This window comes from Sinocyclocheilus rhinocerous, unplaced genomic scaffold (assembly GCF_001515625.1).
Source record: "Sinocyclocheilus rhinocerous isolate Xijiao unplaced genomic scaffold, SAMN03320098_v1.1 scaffold53, whole genome shotgun sequence".
Classification (NCBI taxonomy): Eukaryota; Metazoa; Chordata; class Actinopteri; order Cypriniformes; family Cyprinidae; genus Sinocyclocheilus; species Sinocyclocheilus rhinocerous.
The window spans coordinates 2,432,969-2,459,483 of NW_015645538.1; the positions used below are offsets into that span (position 1 = coordinate 2,432,969).

At 37.5% G+C, this 26,515-nt stretch overlaps 1 protein-coding gene across 1 annotated transcript in view; it reads right to left on the minus strand.

Moving 5' to 3' along the window:
• LOC107706239 (angiopoietin-1-like) overlaps nt 1-19,066 on the minus strand; it is a 55,561-nt gene extending 36,495 nt beyond the window's left edge. The window contains exon 1 of the mRNA XM_016509887.1: nt 18,324-19,066. Within this exon, the coding sequence (XP_016365373.1) occupies nt 18,324-18,677 (354 nt within the window). The 5' untranslated portion in view covers nt 18,678-19,066. The remainder of the gene's footprint in view (nt 1-18,323) is intronic.
• Nucleotides 19,067-26,515: the final 7,449 nt, after the last annotated feature.

Sequence of the window (26,515 nt, forward strand, 5' to 3'; positions counted from 1 at the left end):
GTGATTACCCATTGGCTCTGACATTAAGAATAAAATAGGCTTTTAATAACAACACTGAAGGACAAATGATAATGATTCATTTAATTTTAGTTTGTAGTTTCAATAGTAAACATTGATCAATTACAAGAAAAATTTATTCAATCAGATAAGAAAAAAATAGTCAACTTTTTCTGTTATGGTGCACAGTTTTTCCGCTTTTTTCTGGATTTTTTTTTTTTGTTATTGAATACACTTAAAGTAATAATTTAAAAAAAAATTCTTACTAGAAAAAATATTCCAGTTAACGTTTACCATAGAAGGTTCAACTATATTTGCTTTGGATGATTGTTATTTCATCACATTAAATATCCCTGTTTCCATGCAAAAAAAAAGAAAAAAAAGAAAAGAAATATATACAGGGATCACAATTTAAGTCCTTCAGAAAAAAGGAAACACTCCTTCCCAGAATCATAAAAATACACATTACTCAAGCTGTGGAGATGAAGGGGTTTTAGAGAGCCATAACACCCGACTTGCTTAAAGAGCCACTAAATCACCCTTCTGTGTGCTGAAGAAAATCACCCAACTGAACGGAATATCTCCCTAACTGCTAGTTGACACAGGACTGTAAACGTTTAGGGGTCTGTGTATTACAGGTCGGGTCACATGATGAACATTGAGGTCAGTGATAACGACTATGGCTGGTGCAGTGACGCCAACCTTCTGGCTCTCTCACTGCTGTAGTGGCGCGATCAGCCCTGTTTCTGTCCAACATAGTTTATGAGAGTTTATGAGAGTTCAAAGCACTGTAATGAGTCTTTTAATTCTAAAACAATCTGCTTAAATAAACCATCAACTACAATAAGATTTTTTTTTTAAACCATACTGGACAAATAGTTATATGTTTGATAAATTGTCTACTCAAGTATCTTGCAGGACAATTCATGTTTAGATAAATGTATCTTCGAAATTATTATTATTATTATTTTTTGCTGTAAAGCATTCAATTACACACAGAGAGGGTTAAGGATATAAATCAACAATATAATTGCAATTACAATATAATTTATTCCTGTGATGGCAAAGCTGAATTATCATTACTCCAGTCTTCAGTGTCACATGATCCTTCAGAAATCAGTGCTCAAGAAACATTTCATGTTGCTTAATGTTTTTGTGGAAACCGTAATTAATTTCCCCCCATGATTCTTTTTTTGAACAGAAACTTAAAAAGAACAGCATTTATTTGAAATAGAAATCTTTTGTAACATTATAAATGTATATACTGCCACTTTTGATCACCTTAATGCATTTTTTTTCTGAATAAAAGTATTATTTCTTAAAAATTAAAACAACTTTTAAATGGTGGTGTATACAGTACATTATCTGTAAATACTGTTTTGCAAGTTAATTCACAGTATTCAGTGCAGTAAAAACGAACATTAGAAAGTTGTTTCAAACACAATAACAGGGGAAATGTGCACGCATAATTAAATATCCAATATCGACCGATAAAATTTTACAAAATCCACAATACTGTCCGCTGATATGGCAAGGTAAAGTGTGATGCATCACAGCACTTGGGGTGAAGCTCAACCTGCTCAAGTGAGGTCTCACAGGGAAAACCCTTGGCTGAACCTGGTTTATCTCTTCTATCTTGTTCTGAGTGGTACAGCAAGACCCTCTGACGCTTGTGGCTACTGGGAAGAGTAATTGCTGCTTGTGCAAATTAGCATCTATTGCTACTGTATCTGTAATTAGGGTTAAATTAGCAGCACACTCAGATTGTTATATAAGACCAAGTTATTGCAAAGCTAGAATTTACTCAGTGACCATGTATATAGACAGTTTGTGCTCTTGGACATGACTTGCATCACATCAAGCAAGATTGTTTCTTCACCAAATCACACAGGTTTTGTTTTGCGGAGGGTCTATATGATCTTGTGTAGCATATAATGCAGTTGAGTGTTAGACAGATGTTGTGCTGTAATAGCTAAAGCCGGGCACACAGTTAACCTTTACAACCTCAATCCCCAGGGCTGGTTTACAGACGTTCACTCAATCACAAGCACTCCTTCAAGGAACTCTCTCTCTCTCTCTCTCCCACACACACAAACACACTCAAGCACACCATGTGAAACATTCACAGAGAAATCTATAGCCTGTTCTCTCTCACAACGTGAAAACCACATTATTTCTCCTTGCAATTCAATATGATTTTCTAAAGCTCAAAGAGTCAGACGACACCTACTGTAAATATTGAGATACTGTACACTACTGTTCAAAGTTTGAAGTTTTTTTCCTTGAAACAAAATTTATTTTTATTCAATAAGGATTACAAAAGTGACAGTTTAGACATTTACAATGTTACTAAATATTCCTATTTCAAACAAATGCTGTTTTTTAAACTTCCGATTCATCAAATAATCCTGAAAAAAAAATCCACAAAACCATTAAACTGTTTTTAATATTGATAATAACAAGATATGTTTCCACCAAATCGATGAGCACCAAATCAACATATTAAAATGATTTCTGTAGGATCACAAGACACTGAAGACTGGAGTAACGATGCTGAAAATTCTGATGTGCCATAAATAAACAGCAATATATTACATCTTAAAATATATTACATTAGAAAACTGTTATTTTAAATAGTAATAATAATATTTCTTAATATTACAAATAAATACAGCTTTTGACAGAGTAAGAGACTTCTTTCAAAAACTATTTTAAAAATTTTACCAACGCCAAACTTTTCATGTTCATTTGAAATGAAAGTGAATGGGGACCACAGAAATTTTTATTGAATAGTGAGTTAAATTTCAGTCTGTTTCTCACACAAAGATATCAAATGAACAGAAAAAGACTTGAAATCTTGTGCATGAGTGGCATGAAACACGTATAATGCTTTTAAAGTACATTTGTTGTCTTTTTTGAGTCTGACAGGCCTGTCCCAAATCACATTCACTGTATGGAAAAGCAGCCTGAACATTCTTTAAAACTTTCCTTCAGTGTTATACGAAAAAAGAAAGTCATATGAGTTTGCAACAACACCAGCCCTTTAATATGGAGCTGTGTATATGGACAGTTTGCATAGCTAGGGAATGATTCTAATCTTGATTCATCATTGGAAAGTGTGACCACCATCAACCAATGAGAACAAACCAATCAATTTGCCACAGATGGCAAATTGATCTATATTCAACTGTAATCATTTCACTAAATTATATTTATCTGCATTCTTCGAAGGCTACAGTTTATATATGCAACGTAAATCTAAACCAACCATCTCCCAAACAATTTAAAGCAGTGCCCGGGTGCCATGGCACAGTCAGCCATGTTGTAATTTCAGTTTGTAAGCGGCAGTAAAACATTTTGAGAACTGGCGTATTCCCAGCTGGAGTTGTTTTCTACTACAAATCCCTGAGATATTTGGGGTCCCTCGTTGCAGAGCTCCAGCCAGGCTTGATATTTCAATTCCAATAAAAAAGCTCTCATTTTAATGTGTGATTGTGGAAACCTTTGATTGTTACGAAAGTAGGCTACCAATTTCTGTGTCAGATGTGGTTTGAAACTTTAGATAGAAATCTAAAACATAATATGGTTGTTTTAAAACAATGCAGAGGTTATATTAAGTCTGTGGAGGGTACTGAACTGCAAAATATTTAAGAAAAATCCAACAAGAAGTAAATGCACATGCCAGTTGGATGAACAGAAACACAATATCAAAACAAAATCAACACTGGTCAAAGCAGCCATCACAATCTAAACATATGACTTAAAATAAAGAGAGAAAGAAAAGAAAAAAAAACACAAATCAGACTTTACAGAAACAAAATAAGGTTTAGGAAAATATGACTACGTGTCTGTGTCTTAACACACCTTTTTCTACCTTATGTGTGTATATGTATACACACACACACACACACACACACACATAAATATATATGTTATTATTACATTTTTTATAGATTATTAATACACAGACACAAAAAGATAATAAATATGTATTCAGTATATAAACTAACAAAAAATAAATAAATCCACAAATGTCTCACAATATTAGCAGTGATCACAGAAGATGAGTTCATCCAATGCTAATGCATGAAAATGGATTGATATATTCAAGATTACATTGCTTACAAAAACACAGCATGAACAAACAATGATGCCAAGAGGGCTGGTAACTCTATCTGCTCAAAGTCATTGCCAACTGAGGTTTTGTAGGGAGGAGAGATCTCCTACTAGCACATAGACTCAACTTTAAACACTGAAGCAACTCATAAATCCATAATATCTTAATCATTGATCACCTTTTGGAAAGAATGAGGCCTGTGTTCTTTCAACTCATTCATTTTCATCTGTCCAGACACCAAAGGCAATTGTAATTGATACGTTCTGTTCTATAAATACCACAAACACAGAACAAGAGCCCATCTGATGAGAGCGCTGATGTGGTGCACCAAACTCAATAAAGCAGAGAAGGCATTGGAGATTAACGAAAGCAAAAAAGAATAAATTTTTGATATCCTGTCTTAAAAACATGAAGTTACGTGTGGGACAGAAAGAAGATGGAAAGGCTGTTTGCTTTGACTCAGTGAGAGATGAGAAGACAGCTTCCAAGAGAAATGTTTGCTTTTGTCCTTTTTGATTTTGGTAGTGTGAAGAGGACATGTGCTTGTTATCATTATCAATAAACTGTAAATGGATTTTTAGTGTCCGTCTAGACTAGCTGTAGAACGGCTCCGTTACGTATGGTAACCCTCGTTCCCTGAAGGAGGGAACGGAGACTTCACGTCGGTGACCGACGAATTGGGATATCGCTTCGATAGACCAATCTACTTCGAGTGTAAACTAAACGAGCCAATGCACATTGGCATGCAATTATTGCATCCAGCTGCCGCTGATCACAGCGTGAGTATAATAAGGCAACAGGTGCAATGCATACCAGGTTTTCGCTGAGGAGCCGAGCCTGCGACCCGGCTGCTCAGCGGTGGTACAGCAACCGTAGCGACGGGACGTGACGTCTCCGTTCCCTCCTTCAGGGAACGAGGGTTACATACGTAACCGAGACGTTCGCAAAGCCAGGGCTGGGTCTGCCTCCTCCGGGGCAGCGCTTGCTGGTTCACCACTTGGTCTTTGAATGGTGTAGTGGGAACCTTGGGCACGTATCTGTGCCGGGGCCTCAGGATTACCTGGGAGTCAGCCGGCCCAAACTCTAGGCACGAATCGTCATTACCATTAAGAGTAATTAAAAAGCAACATTCAGTTGCTGCCTTATATTTTTAAGTATAATCAGACTAGCAGTACAAGTCATATACATTTAAATTATATTAAACCAACCTTTAAAAAAAGACAAAATCTCATGTAACTTAAAAAATAAAGTTACAATTTTAATTAATGTGATGAGTAAAAGTAATGGAAAAACATGTTGTCATGACTTAATCTTGATCTTTGTTTTTTTTTAGATATTGTTTGTAGGCAATTTAAATAAACTAGTGACTGTCAGAAAAGTTTTTTGAAGGAATCACAGAGTCTAAAGTGCCCATAGTTAAAGAAACACCCTCAAAGGCCCACAAGAGTAAACTCTGATAACCCTGCAACAGCTTTCAAAAAACAAAAAAAAACTCATCAGTTTGCAGATACACATACTGTAAAGGGAACACCATATAGCTTTAACTGGATTTATGTTCACTCTGCATTTCTCATGTGAAATCACATTGTCAGTGAATAAATATTTTCCAAATGAGATTGTGTATGACTGTATATTTGCTCAAATGCTCAAATTACAATACCCCATTCATATCTCTTTTGCCCAAGTTGGTTTTTCAAATTACTGTGATTTCCTTGAATTACCCTGATTAATTATGTGTATCTGGACATATGGGAGAGGAAACGTCAGCATTTACTCGACCCTCGAAACCCCCCCGAAGGAAACAACAAACAAACCGTACTGGAAACCAGTGATTTGCCCTATACCAGCCCCAGAGCAGACCTCAGATTTCCAAAAATGAGAACTGATCATGGGAACTTCTTTGCCATGATGGATCACAAGAGGAATGTGACTTTCAATGGCCTGGTAATCCCCTTGGAAACGTTGTACCCAGTACAGAATCACACAGGGACATTGAGGATCTCAAAAATGTTTGGAGAGAGGTGTCTATTTCAGAATTTATTTTGAGGAGAACCTTCCCAAAGAATCATTTCCTTTCAAGGATATCCATGCCTATATAAAATTCAGAATGTGGTGCATTTGATAAAGACCTCATAAATAATCCGGGGAGGCTTTCGGGACGATATTATGTTAACCGCAGTTACAATGATGTAATTTAACTATATGAAGGAATTACAACTGCAAGCTTTCATCCTGCACGGCCCATTTGCACGTAGTCTGGACACTTCTCGGACAGAACAACAGTTTCTCACATCAAAACTTGGCCATGGGGCACTGATTGCCTTATTCCAAACAGTGGGCAAGGGTGAGACATGCATCACTGTTGCCATGGCGCGTCTGTCCTGGTACTTAAAAAAAAAAGTAATCTCCAAAGCACACCGCAGAACCATCCCAGTGGGGAATTGCAACAGACAGCTAGTGCAGAACTCAAAACAGCAAGCTAGCAGTGTTGTGTACAATGTGGATGACTGGCACGTTATCTGCCTTGTTGAGCTTGGCATGATGTATTTGACCTATAATAGATGTGTTTGCTGTGGAAATACTGTATGTATGTACTCACTGCAATTTATCACACGGCAAACCAGGAAAATACAGCATTTTAACGCAATGTACTGGCAGCTCTATGAGGCTTTATATGGCTGCCAAGGTATTTGGGCAAATGTGAAAGAAGACATGCTGAACTTGGTTGTCTGCTTGAAATTCCAAACATGACCAAGCTAATCACAAAAAAACCAAACAGACAGTCCCCTGCTGTCCGAGTTATCCGAGTATGGACATATCTGAGTAAATCACACAGAGACAACATGCTGGAATTTATTTTAAGCAGAAAGGATCATTCTGATGACTGTAAAATAAAATAAAATAAAATAAAATAAAATAAAAGCATTATGACTATTGGATAACTGAATAAAGTAATAACAATGAATGAATGAATGAATAAAGGTAACACTTTATTTTAAGGTTTCCTTGTTACACGTTACATGTACTTACTATTATAATAACAATAAATTATGCATAATTACATGCAAGTAACCCTAAGCCTAACCCTAACCATATAGTAAGTACATGTAGTTAATTAATATTACTCAGTATCTAAATGTATAATTACACTCCAACAAGGACACCTTAAAATAAAGTGTAACCATTTATTTTGCTATTATTTTTACTATATAATTACAATGTATCTAAAGTACATAAATACATAATTTTTGAAGATATAAAAATACATGGAGAAAAAAAACACATAAAAAAAACAAAAAATGTAATGATGCATATAAAATATGCCAATAAAAATACTACTTTCCCTTCTTTTCCCCAGGACTTTTTCTCTCTTTTTTTTGTGTCTCAAGGCATCAGTATGTTTCCAATGCAATGGTCTGATGATTTATTATTTTTAGCTGTAAAAGTGCATAAAATTGTGCATGCATATACATTGTATACAAAGAAAGACAGAAATCAGCTCAGAGATGAAAGGCTCTAACATCCCTTCTGAACTCTATATGGGCAGCCCGGCACAGACAGGAACTTGCTGCCTCACTTGTGGCATTGTGTTGTCACACTATTCAACGCTGTATAATTTATAGGCCCCTTTTTTGTCTGTGCAAGTTGTTTTGTGGCTGAGCAGAGGGAGGGAAGAGGGGAGAAAAAAGGAATACAAAAATAGAGTGACGGGAGGAAAGTGTGAGGGAGTAGAAGAAAGACTTTTGCATTGGTAGACAAGACCATAAATAACTTGTATAAGAGAAAACGATTAAACCAGGTCTATCCACGCAAGCCTGCACGCTCTTAAACAGCTATTAGTGTGGCTCTGTGCATGTTGCATGTATACCACCGCTCAGATGAGCACAGGAACAGATCTGTAAACGACACACGGGTGTCAAAACACTGACACGCAGAAGATCAGTCTTATAGACACAAGCCAGAGATCTCTTCACTCAGTAATGCACTCACATCATGCGTTCTCTCAGCATTTTAAGAGGAGTGCGGAACAAGATGTAGCTTCCTGCCAAAGCCTGATGGTTGACATCTATGCTTTTAATATTCCTTTATCTCCACTGCGCTTTTAGCTTTACATTATGTTGAATTACAAACCTCATGAAATGGTTTGATTAGCGCAGTGTTGAATTTGAGACAGACGTTTGCTGCAGCAGTGTTAGGAAAACCTGCTTAGAAACCTTTGCAATTCTGTTTGGTGCAGAAATCGCCACTAATATCCCTTTCGCCCCAAGAGGCGAATAAAATACTCTGTGAACTGAGTCAAGACCTTACCTGTGCAGTTAATACTTTAAAGTGCCTCCATCACAAGGGTAATTGAATGTAAATTACACACAGTTACTATTATTGAAGCCACAGCCGTTTTCCACCCCTGATGGCATAATGTGGAATGATCTTTGACCCGCTACTATTAAACACCGGTTCAGGTTGCTTTCAGATTGATGAGAGTGAAGGAGGAGGTGAGGGGCTTATATCGCTGTCTTCTGCAATTATACGCAGCCCTTCCTGACAGCCACACCCCTGATACGAGATGGAATGTGAGAAGCCTGGACGAGGGCCCAGACAAGGCAAACATGATGCTGGTCAGGGTTCAGATGAACCCCAGAGGGGTGCAGGGGCGGGGGATGTGAGGAGCTGTGGGTGTCACATCGTTTGTGGCCGAAAACCGCTAAACCACAACACAGACATAATATCCAACCACATGCCACTTAGGTATGAAGCACGCGATTGTTTCTTGTGCCTGTGACCGGTTCAGGTTGCTTTCAGATTGATGAGAGCGAAGGAGGAAGTGAGGGGCTTATATCGCCGTCTTCTGCAATTATACGCAGCCCTTCCTGACAGCCACACCCCTGGTACGAGATGGAATGTGAGAAGCCTGGACGAGGGCCCAGACAAGGCAAACATGATGCTGGTCAGGGTTCAGATGAACCCCAGAGGGGTGCAGGGGCGGGGGATGTGAGGAGCTGTGGGTGTCACATCGTTTGTGGCCGAAAACCGCTAAACCACAACACAGACATAATATCCAACCACATGCCACTTAGGTATGAAGCACGCGATTGTTTCTTGTGCCTGTGTTAAAACTTAAGAAAACAGTTATTGAAAATCAGGACATGACGACAAAGTCTCCTCTAATGGAAAACGGCTGCAAACATGCTGCAAAGGTATATTTTATAGGATTAGTTGAAACAAAGATGAAAATTCTGTTATCAGTTAATCACCTTCATGTCATTACAAACCTGTATGACTTTCTTTCTTCTATGGAACACAAAAAGAGAAATGTAAAGAATTCTGCTGGTTGCTTTTTGCATGCAAACGCACTGAATGGGGAGTGAAGCTTTCAAGTTTCAAAAAGGACACATGCACCATTGAAGTATCATGAAAGTGGTACATACGATTTATGCTCTATATTTCAGTTCTTCTGAAGCCATCTGATAGCTTTGTGTCAGAAATAAATTGAAATTTAAGTTGATATTATCTCTCATTTATACAGTCATTATAGAAGTAGCTATAGATGTCTGATTCTTGGATCCTTTGAGTCGGATCAATTTCAGTTCACAAAATGGATTTGAATGATTCATTTATGAATTGGACCAATTCAATCTTCAAGTTCAGCTCACTGAATAAATGATTCAGTCACAGTGGTTAACATCTCACTGGAACAAACATGGCAGGTTTATTGTCGAATTATAGCTTAAATTTCAGTCTTTTTCTCACACAATGCTTTCATATGACATCAGAACACTTGGAATACAGCAAACAAGTCATATGAACCACTTTTTTTTTTTACTTTACTTTTAAGCTTGAAAGTATGTTCCAATGAGGACTAACTGCATGTAAAAGTACTACTAGTTCAATTCAGAACAGCCTTAGAATATAAGCAAATAATGACAGAATTTCAGTTTTGGGTGAACTATAAAGCCCCCAAAGGTTTGAAGACGAGTTTTCTGCAAATATCTTGCACCATCACTTGTAAGTCTATGTTTTCAACTGCTCTGTAACTGTCTATTAAGCTTACAGACCAATTTATCTTTTTAATGGAGATCATAATGTAAGATTGGCGTCAGTTAACTTAATATGCGCTTTCACTCCATTGTGCAGATCATAAAAAAATATTTAAGAAAAAAAAGAAAAGAAAACTGATAAAACAAACTACTCCCTGAGTTCTGGCAGGGATGCGTCTAGTAAGAAGCAAGACCTGTGGCTCGGATACAGCACAAGTGTCACATAGACCTTAATGTGAGAGTGATAAGAGAAAATATAATTCATCCACATACTCTGTCCCACACAATTACACACACACATTTTTGATTTCCTGTTCTTTCTTGACTTAGTCCTCTTTCCTTTTCCCATAGGGAGGGTTACATTATTGCTCATTACTTATCTGCCTCTCTTTGTTCAACAATTTTGCAGTTTGGCCCGAGAGTCATCCATAGCACTCTTTCATCCACTGATCTGATGTTTTGAATCGATTTCATGCAAAAGTTGAGGTATTTAAACACTAGATAAGCTGAATTATTGGTCTTGAGACCTCAAGCTAACTGGGACCAATGAAGACAGTCATTCCTAAAGCAACAGCTGCAATGGGACCCCACTCAGAAGTAGCACATAATGGGTCATGCAGGAAATCCCATCCTACCAAGACCTTCTTCTCTCCTTTGGGTTTATCAGCGTCACGCAGTTCCAGTTTTAATGAACGAGAGAACAGAAGTGGTAATATATAGATATACTTTGTATAAATGTGTATTTAGTCAAGCTAAGAAATTCTCATCTGCTTTGAGGATCATGAACATATTAACACTTTCTCACAACAATTTTAATTATTCAAACTGTTAAATTACATTTCTAAACTAGATTAAAAAGTTTGTAGACAAACTTTAAGTTGGCTTGAAAAAGCCTAGCTAGAAAGTTTGAAAAAGTTTGAAAAGCTTGCAGTCTGAAAGTTTTAGGTTTGAAGTAGTTTAAAAGTTAAATAGTTTTAAAGATTAAAGTTTGAATGTTTTCAAGGCAATACAGTCTATCAGAAAAACAGATAGGTATAAAACATATTGCTTGGGTACCTGGGGTGGTTGCTAGGCCATTTCTAGCATGAAACATAACACCTGCAAACATGTTTTAGCATGATTAGCATGTTACTAGCATGTTGCTAGCATGATTAGCATGTTGCTAGCATTTTGATAGCACAATTAGCATGTTACTAACAAGTTGTTAGCATTATTCTAGTATGATTAGCATGCTTCTATCATGGTTAGCATGTTCTTAGCATGCTTAACAAGTTACTAGCATGTTTCTAGCATGATTAACATGTTACTAGCATGTTGTTAGCATAATTAGCAAATTATTAACAGGTCGCTAGCATGATTAGCATTTTGCTAGCATTGGGTTAACATTTTGTTAGTATGATTAACAAGTTACTAGCATGTTTCTAGCATGATTATCATGTTACAAGCATGTTGTAAGCATGTTTCTACCATGTTTAACAAGTTGCTAGCATTTTGTTAGCATTTTTAACAAGTTGCAAGCATGTTTCTAGCATTATTAGCATGTTACTAGCATGGTGTTAGCATTTTGTTAGCATGATTAGCAAGTTTACTAGCCTGTTGCTAGCATGATTCTAACATGATTAACACATTACTAGCATGTTTCTGGCATGATTAGCATGTTACTAGCATGATGCTAACATGTTTCTAGCATTTTTAACAAGTTGTTTGCATGTTTCTAGTATGATTAACAAGTTACTAGCATTTTATTAACATGTTTCTAGCATGATTAGCAAGTTACTAGCATTTTGATAGCATGTTTCTAGCACGATTAGCAAGTTACTAGCAAGTTGTAAACATGATAAGCAAGTTACTAGCATGATTGCTAGCATGTTTCTAGCATGTTTCTAGCATGTTTAACAAGTTGCTAGCATGTTGTTAGCATGATTAGCAAGTTACTAGCATTTTGATAGCATGATTCTAGCATTACTAGCATGTTACTAGCATGATTCTAGCATGATTAGCATGTTACTAGCATGGTGTTAGCATGATTAGCATGTTACTAGCATGTTGTTAGCATAATTTGATTTTTCAAGCCAATTTAACTAGTTTAGGAGCCAAACCAAAAATCCTGACTGCACAAGGAATATGCAAAAACATCTGACAATATCTAAAATCAATGGCACGCTTGTACCGTTTCAAATGTTATTAATTACACTACGTCAAATACTGAAAAGAAAAAAAAATCTTTAACAAGCCACTTGAGAAAAGAAAAAAAAAAGAATAACCTATGTTAATCACACAAAGTTAAAAAAAAGAAGCTCTCACATACAGTGGGAAAAAAAAAAGCTCAGGTTTAAAAAATGCCCATGTCTATTTCTTGTCCTAAACAATTTCAACAAAAATTACCATATTTTAATTTTAAAAATTAAAGGGATATTTTTAATGCCAACAGTAACACAATTTTCCAAAGAAAATACTCCAGGGCAACACTAATGCCAAAAGATATTACAAAACATTATCATTTTATTCAGGACACATTAACTTTTAAACTGAGGCAATTTTTGGAAAACCAAAAGCCCAAAACACCTAACGTAAATAAAATGACAATTAAATTCACATTAATCCTAAAGCGAGTGTGCACCAGAGAGCAATTTATTAAAGTCACAGATGGAAATTTGACCTCCTAAATACATTAAGCGGCCTACAATGATGTGGCAGAGAGTTAGGACCATTTACAAAATTAGGAAGACATTAAGTGGCCAATTCATTTGGGTGTTGTGTATACATTTCAGGGGGTTTCAGGAGTTATCCTAACGACCCAGATGAAATACAGTTGGGGTAAAGTACTTCGAAAAAGCATAGTAATAAAATATCATAAATATAATAATAAATATATGCACATATATTTTATATAATAAAATACCAAGAAATATATATATTTTTAAATTGCTAGGAAAAAAATAACATGTTCAGTGCAGGCTATTTTTCAAGTCTTTATTTTTTTTAAAGAAATGGTGACAGCAGTGTATTGTTTCTCGTATTTATTCGCCCCAGTTTTGCTTTCACCTCTCACAAGTATTACATTTGGAGCAGTAACATCTCTCTGTGGTGCTCAGATAAACGTGGCACTGTTCTGGTGCATGTAAAAGCTATGAAACAGGAAGGAAGAGCTTTTTAGTCGGTTAAGTGAACGTTTACGCCGCTTCACCCAGCTTGTTGCTTTTGGCTGCTTCTATCAGCAAAATAAACTCTGATACAAAGGAAGTCACCCCTAAAATAGCTCAGTCCTGCTTTGGCTTTTTAGACATGCTGTGTGGCCGAGTGAGGGTCCTCAGTCTTCATGAATACCCTCAGTGAAGGAAACCCTCTTGAGCGCCGGGATTAACCTTTCCGTTTCACTCTAGTCACCAATATCCAAACTGAGGGTCGAGCAGAACAATGGGAATTTCACAGGGCCAGGGTTCAAATGTGTGCTTTTAAATCTAAAGTGCTACTTGGCAAGACGCACTATCCTCAGAAACATGAGCTCGGAAAAAGTTTTCTTTGAACACCGAGTGTGAAGATCTATCACTTCCAGTCCCCTGACGGCTCCCACATGTGACACGGCAGAAGCTTGAGCTTTGTCCAAAACGGACCCCAGGCCCTACTGACAGACTGAATTCCATCGGCTTTAGAGACGATCCGACTTTAAGACATTTATTTAGTCTCTGATAGAACATTTATGTAACGTTAATGCTTAAGAGAATAGTTCACCCAAAATTACAATATTGTTGTTGTTGTTTTAAAATTATATCCTCAAAGTATATATACATATATATATATATATATCATTATAATATAAATTATCTTAAAAAGTAATTTATTCCTGTGATGGCAAAGCTGAATTTTTAGCAGCCATTAATTCAGAGTCACATGATCCTTCAGAAATCATTGTAATATGCGGCAGTGTGTGTACACAACTACCCTATAATGATAAAAATCCACCTGGTGTTTTTCTTTTAATCTCGTTAAATGTTTTCCCCTTTCTCAAATCGAGCCGATCTCAGATGCCTGTCTGTGTGACATCACACAGACAGGCCCCTCCCACAATAGTTTGATTGACAGTAGCGTTTCAGCACAGACTGGACTGGTGTCTTACCTCAGACCCGCCCTGAGTGAGCTGTCATCAGTCTGCCATTGTTTCACCGCTGGAGCAGAAGTAGACAAGAATGACTCCTAAGCGATTGAGGTCTTCTGTTGCTGGATGTAATAATGAACATAGTAGTCGTCATTTACTCCTGACATCTGAGCCGCTGAACTCGCAGTGGATTTCATTGTTTCTGAAGGGAATGCTCCCCCGATCTACATAAATGCGTCTATGTTCGCGCGAATCATTCATGATCCAGCCTCATCTACAGAAGAAGTGAGTATAATGTTTTGTAATGAATCTTTGCAAATCGCCTTTCCTAATAATGTGCTAATTAACAAGTTTCACAATGAATGCGGCTAAAGTTTACAGTCTCTCAGAGAGCAGCTGGGAAGAGAGGGGCGGGGTCAGCAGAGCTCATTAACATTTAAAGGGAAATGCTACAAAAACGGCTTGATCTGAAAATTTTTGATTAACAGAAAATGTTCAGAAGAACAGCATTTATTTGAAATAAGAAACTTTTGTAACATTATAAATGTCTTACTGTTCATAAATCTAATGCATCTTTGCTGAATAAAAGTATTAATTTCTTTTAAAAAATGGATCCATTTCACTTTGATTATATGAAAACAAACAGTCAGGACATTGTGTTCCACAGAAAAAATTAAGTCATGGGATTGGAACGACATGAGGTTGAGTAAATGATGAACTATCAACTTAAAATTGTGATTAGATATCCAAGGAACTGGATAATACCTTTCTTTGTCCTACTCTCATGTTTAAAAGCATCCCTTCATTAAACAGCTGATAGTTTAAGCATTTGAGATTAGCAGAGGATAGCTAGCTACATCCTCAAGTGGTCCGTTTCCTGTAACAAATGATAAAAGACCACAGTCAATCCACAAAAGTCTCCCTCTTTGGACCATTCCTGCTTCTGGGATAATTCTTGGACAAACAGAAGCCACCTTTGACTGGACAAGAATGTTATCGGGATACGCTCTTCCCCCGGCACAGCAAAATTCCACAGTGAATGTATATCGACCCCACACAGACCCCTCCGCACCTCCAACAACAGACTAGTCACTATCTGCAGTCTTTCATCAGCCTGCAGCTTGAGTGGTATTAAGAATTACTCCACAGTCACAACTCACTTGATTAAGACCAGTGTTGGGCAGTAACGCATTACTTAGTAACGCGTTACTGTAATTTGATTACTTTACAAAATAGATATATCTAAACATAAAATATCTAAAACAAATAAATTTGTCTAAAGTGGACTATCGAAATAAAGTGTAACCATAAATTGTTATTCATCTATTGCACAAAAGCAACATGAACTAATATAAAATATAAACGATGAACATGCAGAGTTTCTATTTAGGCTATAACACGTGTTTGCAGCATTGAGCAATGCAGTGCTGAAATTTGCGTGCTCACGAATCAATTATTTTTGAAATAAAGTAATCAGAACAGTAACGTGATTACTTTTAAAAGGAGTAATCAGTAATCAGTAATTTGATTACATTTTCAGAGTAACTTGCCCAACACTGATTAAGACAGATAGACCAGTGCAGGACACTTCATCTGCTGTCCGATGAAATATGTTAACTGCATCCTCATGTGCCTTAAGCACAATTAGCCTGAATTAGGCTTGTGCCTCATTCCACTAAAACAAGCTTTCTTGAGCTATACATCCTGTTACATTTCAAATACAAAAAAAATATGACTTAATTCCTTAAGTAGAGCTACTGAACAAGACAACCTTTCTCTGTCAAGATCCATTAACATCGTCTAATCGGAGTAAGGTACAGTATGTTTTTTTTCCTGCTTAAAGTCTCAGTGAGGAGGAAAAGTGACATTACTAATGTTAGCAGATGTGCTTATACTCCTTTCACTATATTTTATGATAAGCCACTTACTCACTGGTGTAGAATTCAGACTGCATGAACTGCCAAATTGCTTTTTTTATGAACTCTGACATACGGAAACGTAGTATGTCTTTTGATAGCGTGCATGTCCTGGTAAAAGGCTTTTATTTTTCTTTCTTTCATTCTTTTGTTTTTAACCATTGCACCACAATATTATTTCAGCCGACTCTGTCTAAAATGGAGCCAAGCGAGATTTTGTTTTCCTTTTAAAAAAGGATCTTACAAGTGTCTGCAAATACTAATCTGTAGCTGTTTTATATCCATCAGTATAATTAAGTTGGACGGCGTTGCAAAATGAAGACGAGAATGGAAATGCTGAGAAAAGCAAGTGGGATTTGACCGTTTGGAAGGAACCCTTTAGATCAATTAGAATGATGTTCATGTTGCAGCCATGACTTTTACTTAAAAGCATCACATTAGATTGTTTTTAAAAAACGGACAGGGGCCACCCATTACGTAACACCGAGTCATCACGTCTATTCAACAAAAATGAACAGAGCATGAAACCAACCCGTTTACATTCAGTGTACACTATACTTGAGAAAATAAAAAGAAAGAGAAACTTGAGTTTGAGAAATCTAAATGACATCGTTAAGGACAACTAATTCCAAACTCTTCATGTAATCCATCATATATGTTAAAAGTTCAGGTTATGTTTTATGAAAATAAACCGATAGATTCAAATAATTAATCTCAGACTACTCACCAAGATCACAATACTGATAAATAAGAGTGTGTTTTAGATAAATATGGTTTGTTTGTCTAATGAAAGTGACAAAGTCAATGTTAGATGAGTTATCCATGCCAAGAACCCTTTGGTTGTTTCTGTAGGGGTTTCTGTTTGAGAAGCAATTATCATTAACTACTTGGTGACTGACCAGTATGGTACAACCATTATAATTGAACTATATAAAAATTGTATTATGTAGTAATTTAAATGATCAAGCACTTTTCTTTTATATAGGAGCGAATAAAATTGCTACACAAATGCATGCACCTATCTAAACAAATACTATATTTTTAAATAAATATCTATATACAGTGAAGTCCAAATGTCTGAGCCCACTAATGGAAAATGCTTCTATTTCTTTTTTAATCATTAAAATATATTACATATAATAAAATAATTAAATTAAACAAATGGCAACTTTTTAGGTTGTTCTCAGATTTTTGGAAATTTAGTAAATATGTTTTAATCAAATAAAACAAATATTTTATGCAATTTTTTTTTTGTCTGCTGCATAAATTTAATTTCTGTCAACTTTGCTTAAAGTTTACGAAAACAACAAACTCTCAATCATTTAGGGCGGATTGTACAGGGACGGGGAACAAGCTGATGCTTTTAGAAACCATTAGAAAGCCGTGCTGATATCTGCCAGGACAGTAAAAGCTTAGCTCATAATAGAACGATAGATCCTCCTTGCTCTTCCTTCAAGCACTCCCGGGGGTCTGCCTGACTTCCTGTCATTAAAGAGACAGCGCGCCCGACTACCATCTGGGTGACTGACAACCCACCATCAGCACAACGTGTGGAGTCCACCTGAACATCTGCAAAATCAGCCAGACGCTGCTCGAGCGAGACTCCCCTGCCAGGCGGTTACGTCGTGCAGTGCGAGCAGACAGCGGCTGAACAGAACGATCTGTGTTGATGTAAATCACGTTTGTGACAGCTAAAGTGGCCAACGTAATGCTTTTAATAAGACAGGTCTGTCATTGTAAAGCACGTACTCTGCCTTGTTGCAAAACTCATAGTGCAGTGACCATAAAACACGTCCTTACAATCTGGCATCTGAACATCAGCCAAGAACGCAGTTAAGAAAAAACATCTGAGATGTTTCACTGTTGTCTAAACAGTTTTAGATGACAACCGAACAGTCGAAGTGCTCAGCGTCAAGAACAGTGCTGATCCCTGTCGGCTTTAGACTCGTAAACAGTTCTGACATGCACATCCTTAGTTTTCACTCACCAAACTTTGCATTTCAGACTTTAAAAACACTTATCTTTCCTCTCAGCCGCTCTACTGAAGAACAGCTGTTCATTCGCTCCTCTCAGCTTACGCAAACTACAACTACTACATAATTGTGTATACAGAAATTGCGATAATTGTGTGATCATCCGTTGTGCAACTTAATAGAACTCACCTTTTGTAACCACTGCGTATAGTTCTCCATGACGTGCTCCAGCTGCTGGATCTTTTGGTTGGAGAAGTCTGCTTCAGGTTGAGGTGCGTCCCGCTGAAGTGCATTGGCATTGTACGGCGTGCCCGCTTTAAAGTCTCGACAAGCACCTCCATCACCCTCCGGAAGGATAAAAGTATAGGTACACTGTCCGTTTTGGATCCGGTGATATTTCCGACCGCTGCTGCTGTTAGCTTTCACTGTGGAGCTTCTGAGTCCTTCTTCTGCTCCTCTTCTTTGCTCAGCCCCTCCGCAGTCTGCTACCACCAGCAGCGCTGCCAGGGACAAGCAGCGGCACATGAACCAACCCCACCACATGGCAGGAGCTGGAGGGGAGGGTGAGGTCGCAAATATCAAAGTTCGTTTGAGGGTGCCCTCGGTTCCTTCAGTCCAAAGTCAGGTGGAATCAGTACGAGCAGAGATGTACGGATGGCCTGGGGCACGTGGTGATCACGTCCGGACTGGACCGTTGCCTGGAGGTCATTACTGATCCTGTCACCAGCTCACAAGACACTTTATATCAAGTTGGTCTTCTGGGGAAAACTGAAGCCTTAAGAAACTGTTGCTAGAAGTGCATGTGAAATGCAGCTGTGCAGTTATGAAGAAAGCAAGACAGCGTCCATGAAGATGTAGTCTGGAGTGTTGTCAGACCTCCCCTGGCGCTCTCTTTCTATGTTTCCTCTGTGCGTGATCGTGCGACTGAATGACTTTGCTCTGGGCTTCTAGCATGCTCTGAGCCTGCCCCTCACAGTGACTGGAGAGGAATGCGTGTGCGTACGTGTGTGTGTGCGTGTGTGTGTGAGAGAGAGAGAGAGAGTGAAAAGGAAAGTGAAGCGTAGCGGGACCCCAGCAAAGAGGATGTTCTCAGTGCTTGAGGATCATTTTACAAGCTTTCTGACCCTATGTTTGTGTAGTAGCCCTGCCTCCAGTACACTGAACCTTCAGTAACATACACACACACATTTAATCTACACATGGACACATCCACCTGATGAAATTTGACTATATACTGTACATTTGTTTGCATAAAAGAAAGCAGAGTTCATCATTTACTTATTCTCATGTCTTTCCATTCTTATCCTTCTTCATGCTGTGGAACTCAAGAAGAGTCCATGCTGCACTCTGCCTTATACATGACCATTGCTGTTAAGGTATTTTCAGAGAATAAAACACTTGGTTTTCATATAAATATATAAAATATCATATCCCATATAAAACTAATATATGGCTTCAGAAGATTTGGAATACAGTGCACAGGTCTCATGGATTGCTTGTTGTCATGCTTTTATATTAGTTTTGCATAAGCTGACATCATCCACTTTTATTGTATGGAAAAAGCAGCATGAACATTTTGCAAAACTTACATTTTGTGTTTTATAGAAAATAAATAGGTTTTCATGACAGACAGACAGACAGACAGATAGACAGATAGACAGATAGATAGATCTAGCACTGGCCTGATGGAGGAGCTGCATCATCAGAGGAGACAGCACTATGTTGGAACAGGCATCCTATTTACACTGATCTTGGACCAGCTTTCTCATCTCAGAACCCAACTAACTATTGTGAGACAAAAACAAAGAACTGGTCTCAAATCGAAACCCAACAGGCAGAAAACTGTGTTTGGAGACAGGAGGTCAAAGGTCAAGTTCCAATTAAAGCCCCCAAGCTTTTTTCTCACCCCTACTATGGCAACCTAGCTGGCAGATAAAGACTGAACGGTTCTTAGTACACTGACTATGAGACAATGAGTCAGTGCAGTAATCCTCATAACAGCCCTCCTCCTCTCGGTTTCTAAATTGGCTGTAGGCGCCCCAAGATAAAGAGCCCAGAATAACCCTGAGCAGTCTTAACTTTTAAAGCATGAGTAAACATTTCTCTGAAATCTGACGCCACACCCCCATATCTAAAGTATAGGCGTCTGTCTCAATACCATATAAGTAGCAAAATATGTGAATTTTGGATTAGAATGATAACCGATAAAAAATAATCAAACATAGTAAATTTAGAACCATTTTTCTCTGGTAGGCTGTGGCCCAAAAATGTACCACAGGTTTTTTATCACAGACCGCAAGGGAAAAAATGACTGTCACGGACAGTGGGGAAAAACAATGCGAAATGAAACAATTTGGATGGATGGATGGATGGATGGATGTGTTACGGGGCAGACAAGACGTGAGACGTGCGGATCCATGTGCAAGCTTTATTCACAGGCGTGGTCAGAAACAGGCATGGGTCAGACAATGGCAAACTGGTATGGAGAAGACAAGGCAAGGGCAATCCGGTAAACTAGCGAGGGTCAGTCGATGGCAAACAGAATCCAACAGGGCGAGACAAGAGGGATAAATCCAGGTACACAGGCAAAGATCAGAACATAGGAAAACAGACAAAGCAAGACTCCGCTAAGGCTAGGAAAACTAAGCAGGCTCCGTAAGGTAGCTATCAGCTAAACAATGATATTCGCTAAACAATACTCGGCAGAGGGAAGGGATCAGAGTGAGTGTTAAATAGGGGATGTGTGATTGATTACAGCTGTGTGCAATCAGTGCTGTGTGCAATCAACTGTGTGTGTCATCAGTGCAATGGATAATGGGATATGTAGTCCGGGGTGATATGCAACAGTGTGTAGTGCGAGAGTCAATGAAATGGAAAGGGTGACCTCTGATGGCTAGCAGACGGAAGTTCATGGACCGGATACGTAACAGGATGGATGGATGGATGGATGGAAAGAGAAAACATTTCCTTTAGTTATTGATTTCAGAAGCCATATTTCTAACCAAATGCAAGTATTTTGGTATAAATTCATCTTTATTTGGTAGAAGCAACATAAAATTAGGAAAATGCTTACATGTAAATCTAATATATATTATAATATCTGCATATAGTTGGGTCTTTTGGCATTGATGTCAATATCAGTATACTCAATGTTAGATTGTGTAAGGACATTTTTGTCACCACTTGATGTACAATTTAAAATCTGAGTTCTGAAGCAAAGCCAGTTGAAAACCACTGATTTAGAAGACAAGCAACACAAGGTTTAGTTTCCTACTGAATCAAAACTACATTATGTTTACAGTGTAGTAGGTCAGAACTTCAAAGACCAACATGATGAACACTATGTGATTTGGCGTTCACTCAAGTTTTCAGGCAAATGCACAAACCGTGGATATTTACACGTCATAATTGATTTGTGTAATCTACACACCAAAGTCTTCGCTGGAATGTAAACATAGAACGTGCTGCGAGAAAACAAACATCTTATTCATGCTGCATTTTAACTGCTTAGACTCCCAACTTATTCATCACAGACCACAGAGTACCATCATACTTATGACAAAAGTACTGTATATCTAATATTGTTCTTTCAGCTTTTTTTTGCTAAAGATGTTTCAAATGGTAAAGGTCATCTATGTTCAAGAAAACAAATGAGTACTTAATGCAATAAAAGTGCAACTGTAGCAGTTTTACAAAATAATCTGTAGCTTGCAGACGACTCTAGCATAAAGGCATAAAGAAGCCGGTACAAAAAAACGCCAAAGATAACAATGGCAATTTGAACATGATGAGCTCTTCATTGTCTCAATTATTCTCCTGCGGCTAGAGTCTGGCAAAACATTTACTCGCAGGGGGCTTTTCTGTCGATGACGGAGCTGAACCACTGCCAGCGGAATTATTCATCCATTTCAATGGATAATTACCAAGCACTAATATGTCACACAGCCGCATTCTTCCACCTTCAATGGACCAGTTCATCCCATCCATAACCGAGGCCTCTCAGTTCATCGGTTCCCCAAGGGAGAAAACGGCCTCATTCAAATTTGTCACACTAAAGGCTCTCGACATCTCATTTGATAGCATATTAAGCCCGGCCAGCTCAACACATCCAATTGAAAGTGGCATTTCAATGGCTGGTGCAAATTTAAAATGTTTTGTGGTGACTATGCAACCATCTTCCTTCAGAAATCCAATGAAGTTCAAAGAAACACAAGTGGCTTTAAGTGGATATACAGGGGAAATGAATTGGATTGCTACAAGGATAAAAGAAAAGACAGAAATAAAAGAGGAGTGAAAGAGAGTGTATAGCACTCATGTCCATGAGTCCGAAAGAGAAAGAAAAGTGAAGAGAAAGACATGTTTAGTCTGCATTCTTGCACCTTAGTCTAATTCTTTAGGACAGATGGTTTGATTGATTCTTTAAACAGCCCAGCGTGGCACATGCCGACCGGGATGATGTCATAAATTGTAAACTGTTGGAAGAATGACACCAGCAGCTATTAGTCTCAAACTCCTGCTGTAGACAGCTCATCTCAGACCAGTTCTCTTGGGCAAAACCAACAGAGCATACTGAGGTCTAGGTATGTCAAAGCAACCCTCTGTCTTTCTTACTGATGCTAAAGTTCATGTCAAGTTTATGGAATGTGCACTCTTGTACCTGTCCTTCAAAAGCTATACAGCACATCTATGTTTATAGTCTTGATTACAGTGCACAGGTGTGTTGAGGTCACACAGAGACAGATGCAAGCATTATTACTATAAGTGCAATAATTTAACATGATATTTTATTAATGGATTTATTGGATTTTTTGCCCAGTTGTAATTTAATTTTCATGAGCATTTCTACCACCTCACAGTATATACTGTAGGTTTTAGCTGCCCCTCATTTGGCAACAACATCCAACAGCCTTTCTGAAAAGCTTCCATCCCATCATGATATTCATAAAACAACTGAAGATGTGTCATAAACGGTTAAAGTCAGAATGAAATGATCAGGGACTTTATTTACAATAAAGTTTCTGATCTGTTAATGTACATATGTCTGCCATCAGAAAGTTGCAGAAATGTCCATCTTTTTTTATTTATGATGTGACCCCTTTAACAGATTCAGTTTCCACTAAAAACATAATTTGCTTGGCTTTCTCACAGTTGCAAACTCATAATAACAACTACATTTCAAACTCAGTGTTGTTTTGGAAATTAGTTACATTGTGGATTGTAAAAACATTTTCCTATTTATTCAGTCAATTTGTCATAATTATTTAATATTGTTTTTATTTATCAAAACAATGTAATTTCTACTAATTTTTCACAAATGTAAGCCATTTAAAAATAGCTATCTATTAATTTTAACATTGATATTCTTTGGCATATTTGATGGAAGGAGTTTTAAAGAGATTTTTTAAGTGACTGAAAAATAAAAATAAAAAAGTCCTAATTTACTCATGCTGGCATGCAGAAAAAATAGAAATTGTGGCCACAAATTAAGAATTTATTAATTTATTCTCTCGTGGCTGCGATTTAACTAAATTAAAATGAGGAAATTAAGTATTACAACATGCCCACGATTTCTAGTTTTTCACTATATAAAATGAGGGAACATATTAATAAGTCATGGCAATGGATTCTTAATTCATGCACACAATTTATTTTCCTCCCCTGCATATCATGTCCAGAGCTCTGTACTCTCACCTTTGTCATAAAGAAAAAGTCGTTCAGGTTTTGAATGATATGAGATTGATTAAATAATCATTTTAGTTATTTGTTAAACTGTACAGTCAACATACAGTAATCAATAAAGTAGCATAAAACAAAGATGTCAGCATCTAGTCCATGTACTTCTCGGACTGCATGTGCCATCCACTGCCGTTGACATAAATGGGAATGCTAACAGGTAGTTTACTGACAATGAACAAATTAAAGCTACTGTAGGACTAGGATTCCCATCTTTACTGCAGCAATAAAGCTTGACATTTCCTCAAAACATGAGATCTATCTTGTTGTGGGCTGTGTGTAGGCTTCATTCCAGGTGCTCACTGATGTATGATGTCTGAGATAATTGCACATTCAAAGCCAGAATGTTTAAGTTCTCAGCTCTGTTAGTACTCGTAATCTCTTTGATCAAGGCTGTTCTAAAACAAGTGCTTGCTGCTGTTGGTCTCTTATCTTTCCAGGCCACGGGAGGAGCTGCTCCTCATAAGAGTGTTTACAAAGAATCTGGAACCATACCTCATCTGACTCCCTCCCTTAGGTCAACATGCATTTCCCGTACTTCAACAGAACCTGCACGCTACAATGACATGGACTGGGAAAGAAAGAAGAGCGAAATGGAAGGAAAATAAGAAAAACTTCTAGTGATGAATTTTCCACTGAGGTAAAGTTATTATTAGAGAATTGAAGGCCACGCTGTCATACTTACATTGCAATTTAAACTATTAATATTGTAGTTTCAATAGGTAAAACTGGTTAAATTTAATTTAATTAACAAAGTCAGTTTTTAAAACACATTAGCAAGTGCTAATTTCGGACTCTGTGTGTATCGAATCAGTAGAAAAACAACAGGTAAATGTCCTCAAAGTCAAATTTGCTGTTATTTGGAAATAAGTTCTGCTATTGTAAAAAAAAAAAAAAAAACCCTCTTAATTTTAATGGTAATTGTGCGGGAATAAGTAAGGTAAAAACCTGTTAAATGGTTATAGTGAAATACTTTAACAAAATTTACCAGTCAGTTTAAATAATTTTACAGTAAAATAGTGTTGAATATACAGTTTTTGGGAGTAAAAAAAAATTACTGTTTCAAAGTTCTGTTCTTATCAGTTATGTACTTTAGGGATTTTTGTTACATAAATGTTAAATGTAAAAAGCCAATTTTAGTAATTTGGTATATTAACATTATTTCATTTAATGAAATACGTTTTGTACTGTTCTGCTATTGTAAAAAAAAAAAAAAAACCCTCTTAATTTTAATGGTAAAAGACAGTAAAATGCTACAGTAAAAACCTGTTAAATGGTTATAGTGAAATACTTTAACAAAATTTACCAGTCAGTTTAAATAATTTTACAGTAAAATAGTGTTGAATATACAGTTTTTGGGAGTAAAAAAAAATTACTGTTTCAAAGTTCTGTTCTTATCAGTTATGTACTTTAGGGATTTTTGTTACATAAATGTTAAATGTAAAAAGCCAATTTTAGTAATTTGGTATATTAACATTATTTCATTTAATGAAATACGTTTTGTACTGTAAATTTAAGGGCAATCTGTAAAAAGTACAATGTCACTTTATGCTAAAGTTTTGGCAATCACTGGCCACTTTTTCCATAAAAATTCGGGATTTTTTTTCCACTAAAGTGAAACTGAAAGTGAAGTGACATGTGGCCAAGTATGGTGACCCATACTCGGAATTTGTACTCTGCATTTAACCTAGTCTCGCGTAGCCAGACCTTCAGACTGACGGCTGAAGGTCTGGAATCCTCACAGTTGTAAACACTGTGACACTGTGTGTGTTTCATGAGGGGGTTTGGCGTCACGGCATCTTCGTTTCCAGGCGGAACCTTATAGAACGCGACACACACGTCTCCGGGAAATCCTGTATAATTCAACCAATCCGATGACGACTTCGAAACTCCTGAAGTGTTTCCACTTTTGTGTGCCATATGCATCAGACGTTCAGCCAACGTTCCATGGGCGTGACGTCTGAGGCTGAGACTACATTTAACCCATCCAAGTGCACACACAGTAGTGAACACACACCTGGAGCAGTGGGCAGCCATATACTGCAGTGCCCGGGGAGCAGTTGGGGGTTCGGTGCCTTGCTCAAGGGTCTCACCTCAGTCGTGGTATTAAGGGTGGAAGAGAGCTCTGTACATTCACTCCCCCCACATACAATCCCTGCCGGACCTGAGACTCAAACCCACGACCTTCGGGTTACAAGTCCAACTCTCTATCCATTAGGCCACGAAACTGATAGATATATTAATCTGTTTCTTTTTTGAGTTTTAGCCAATTTATTAACTAGGTTATTAATACTAATTAATTTAGTAAAACTAGAGATGAGACAGGGAAAATGAGATGAACAGCATCAGAACAATTCAAACCTGCATTTCCCACTTGAGCATCAAGACTGAAGGTGTTTGGAGCATATGTGCAAACCACTAAACTACAATGCCAAAACTTCATTGCAAATCAAGCCTGCAATGAAAGGTGGTGCCACCTGGTAAAACTACCTCACCATCTCTCTACCCACACTTCTGCAGTCACCATCAAGGAATTTTCACTGTGTAATTAAGGGAACATGCTGCACTGTCTTCTGTGGTCTGAGGCAGTTCCATGCATTGGGTTTCCCTGATTACATGCATTACCCACTAATCAGAGCACTCAGATC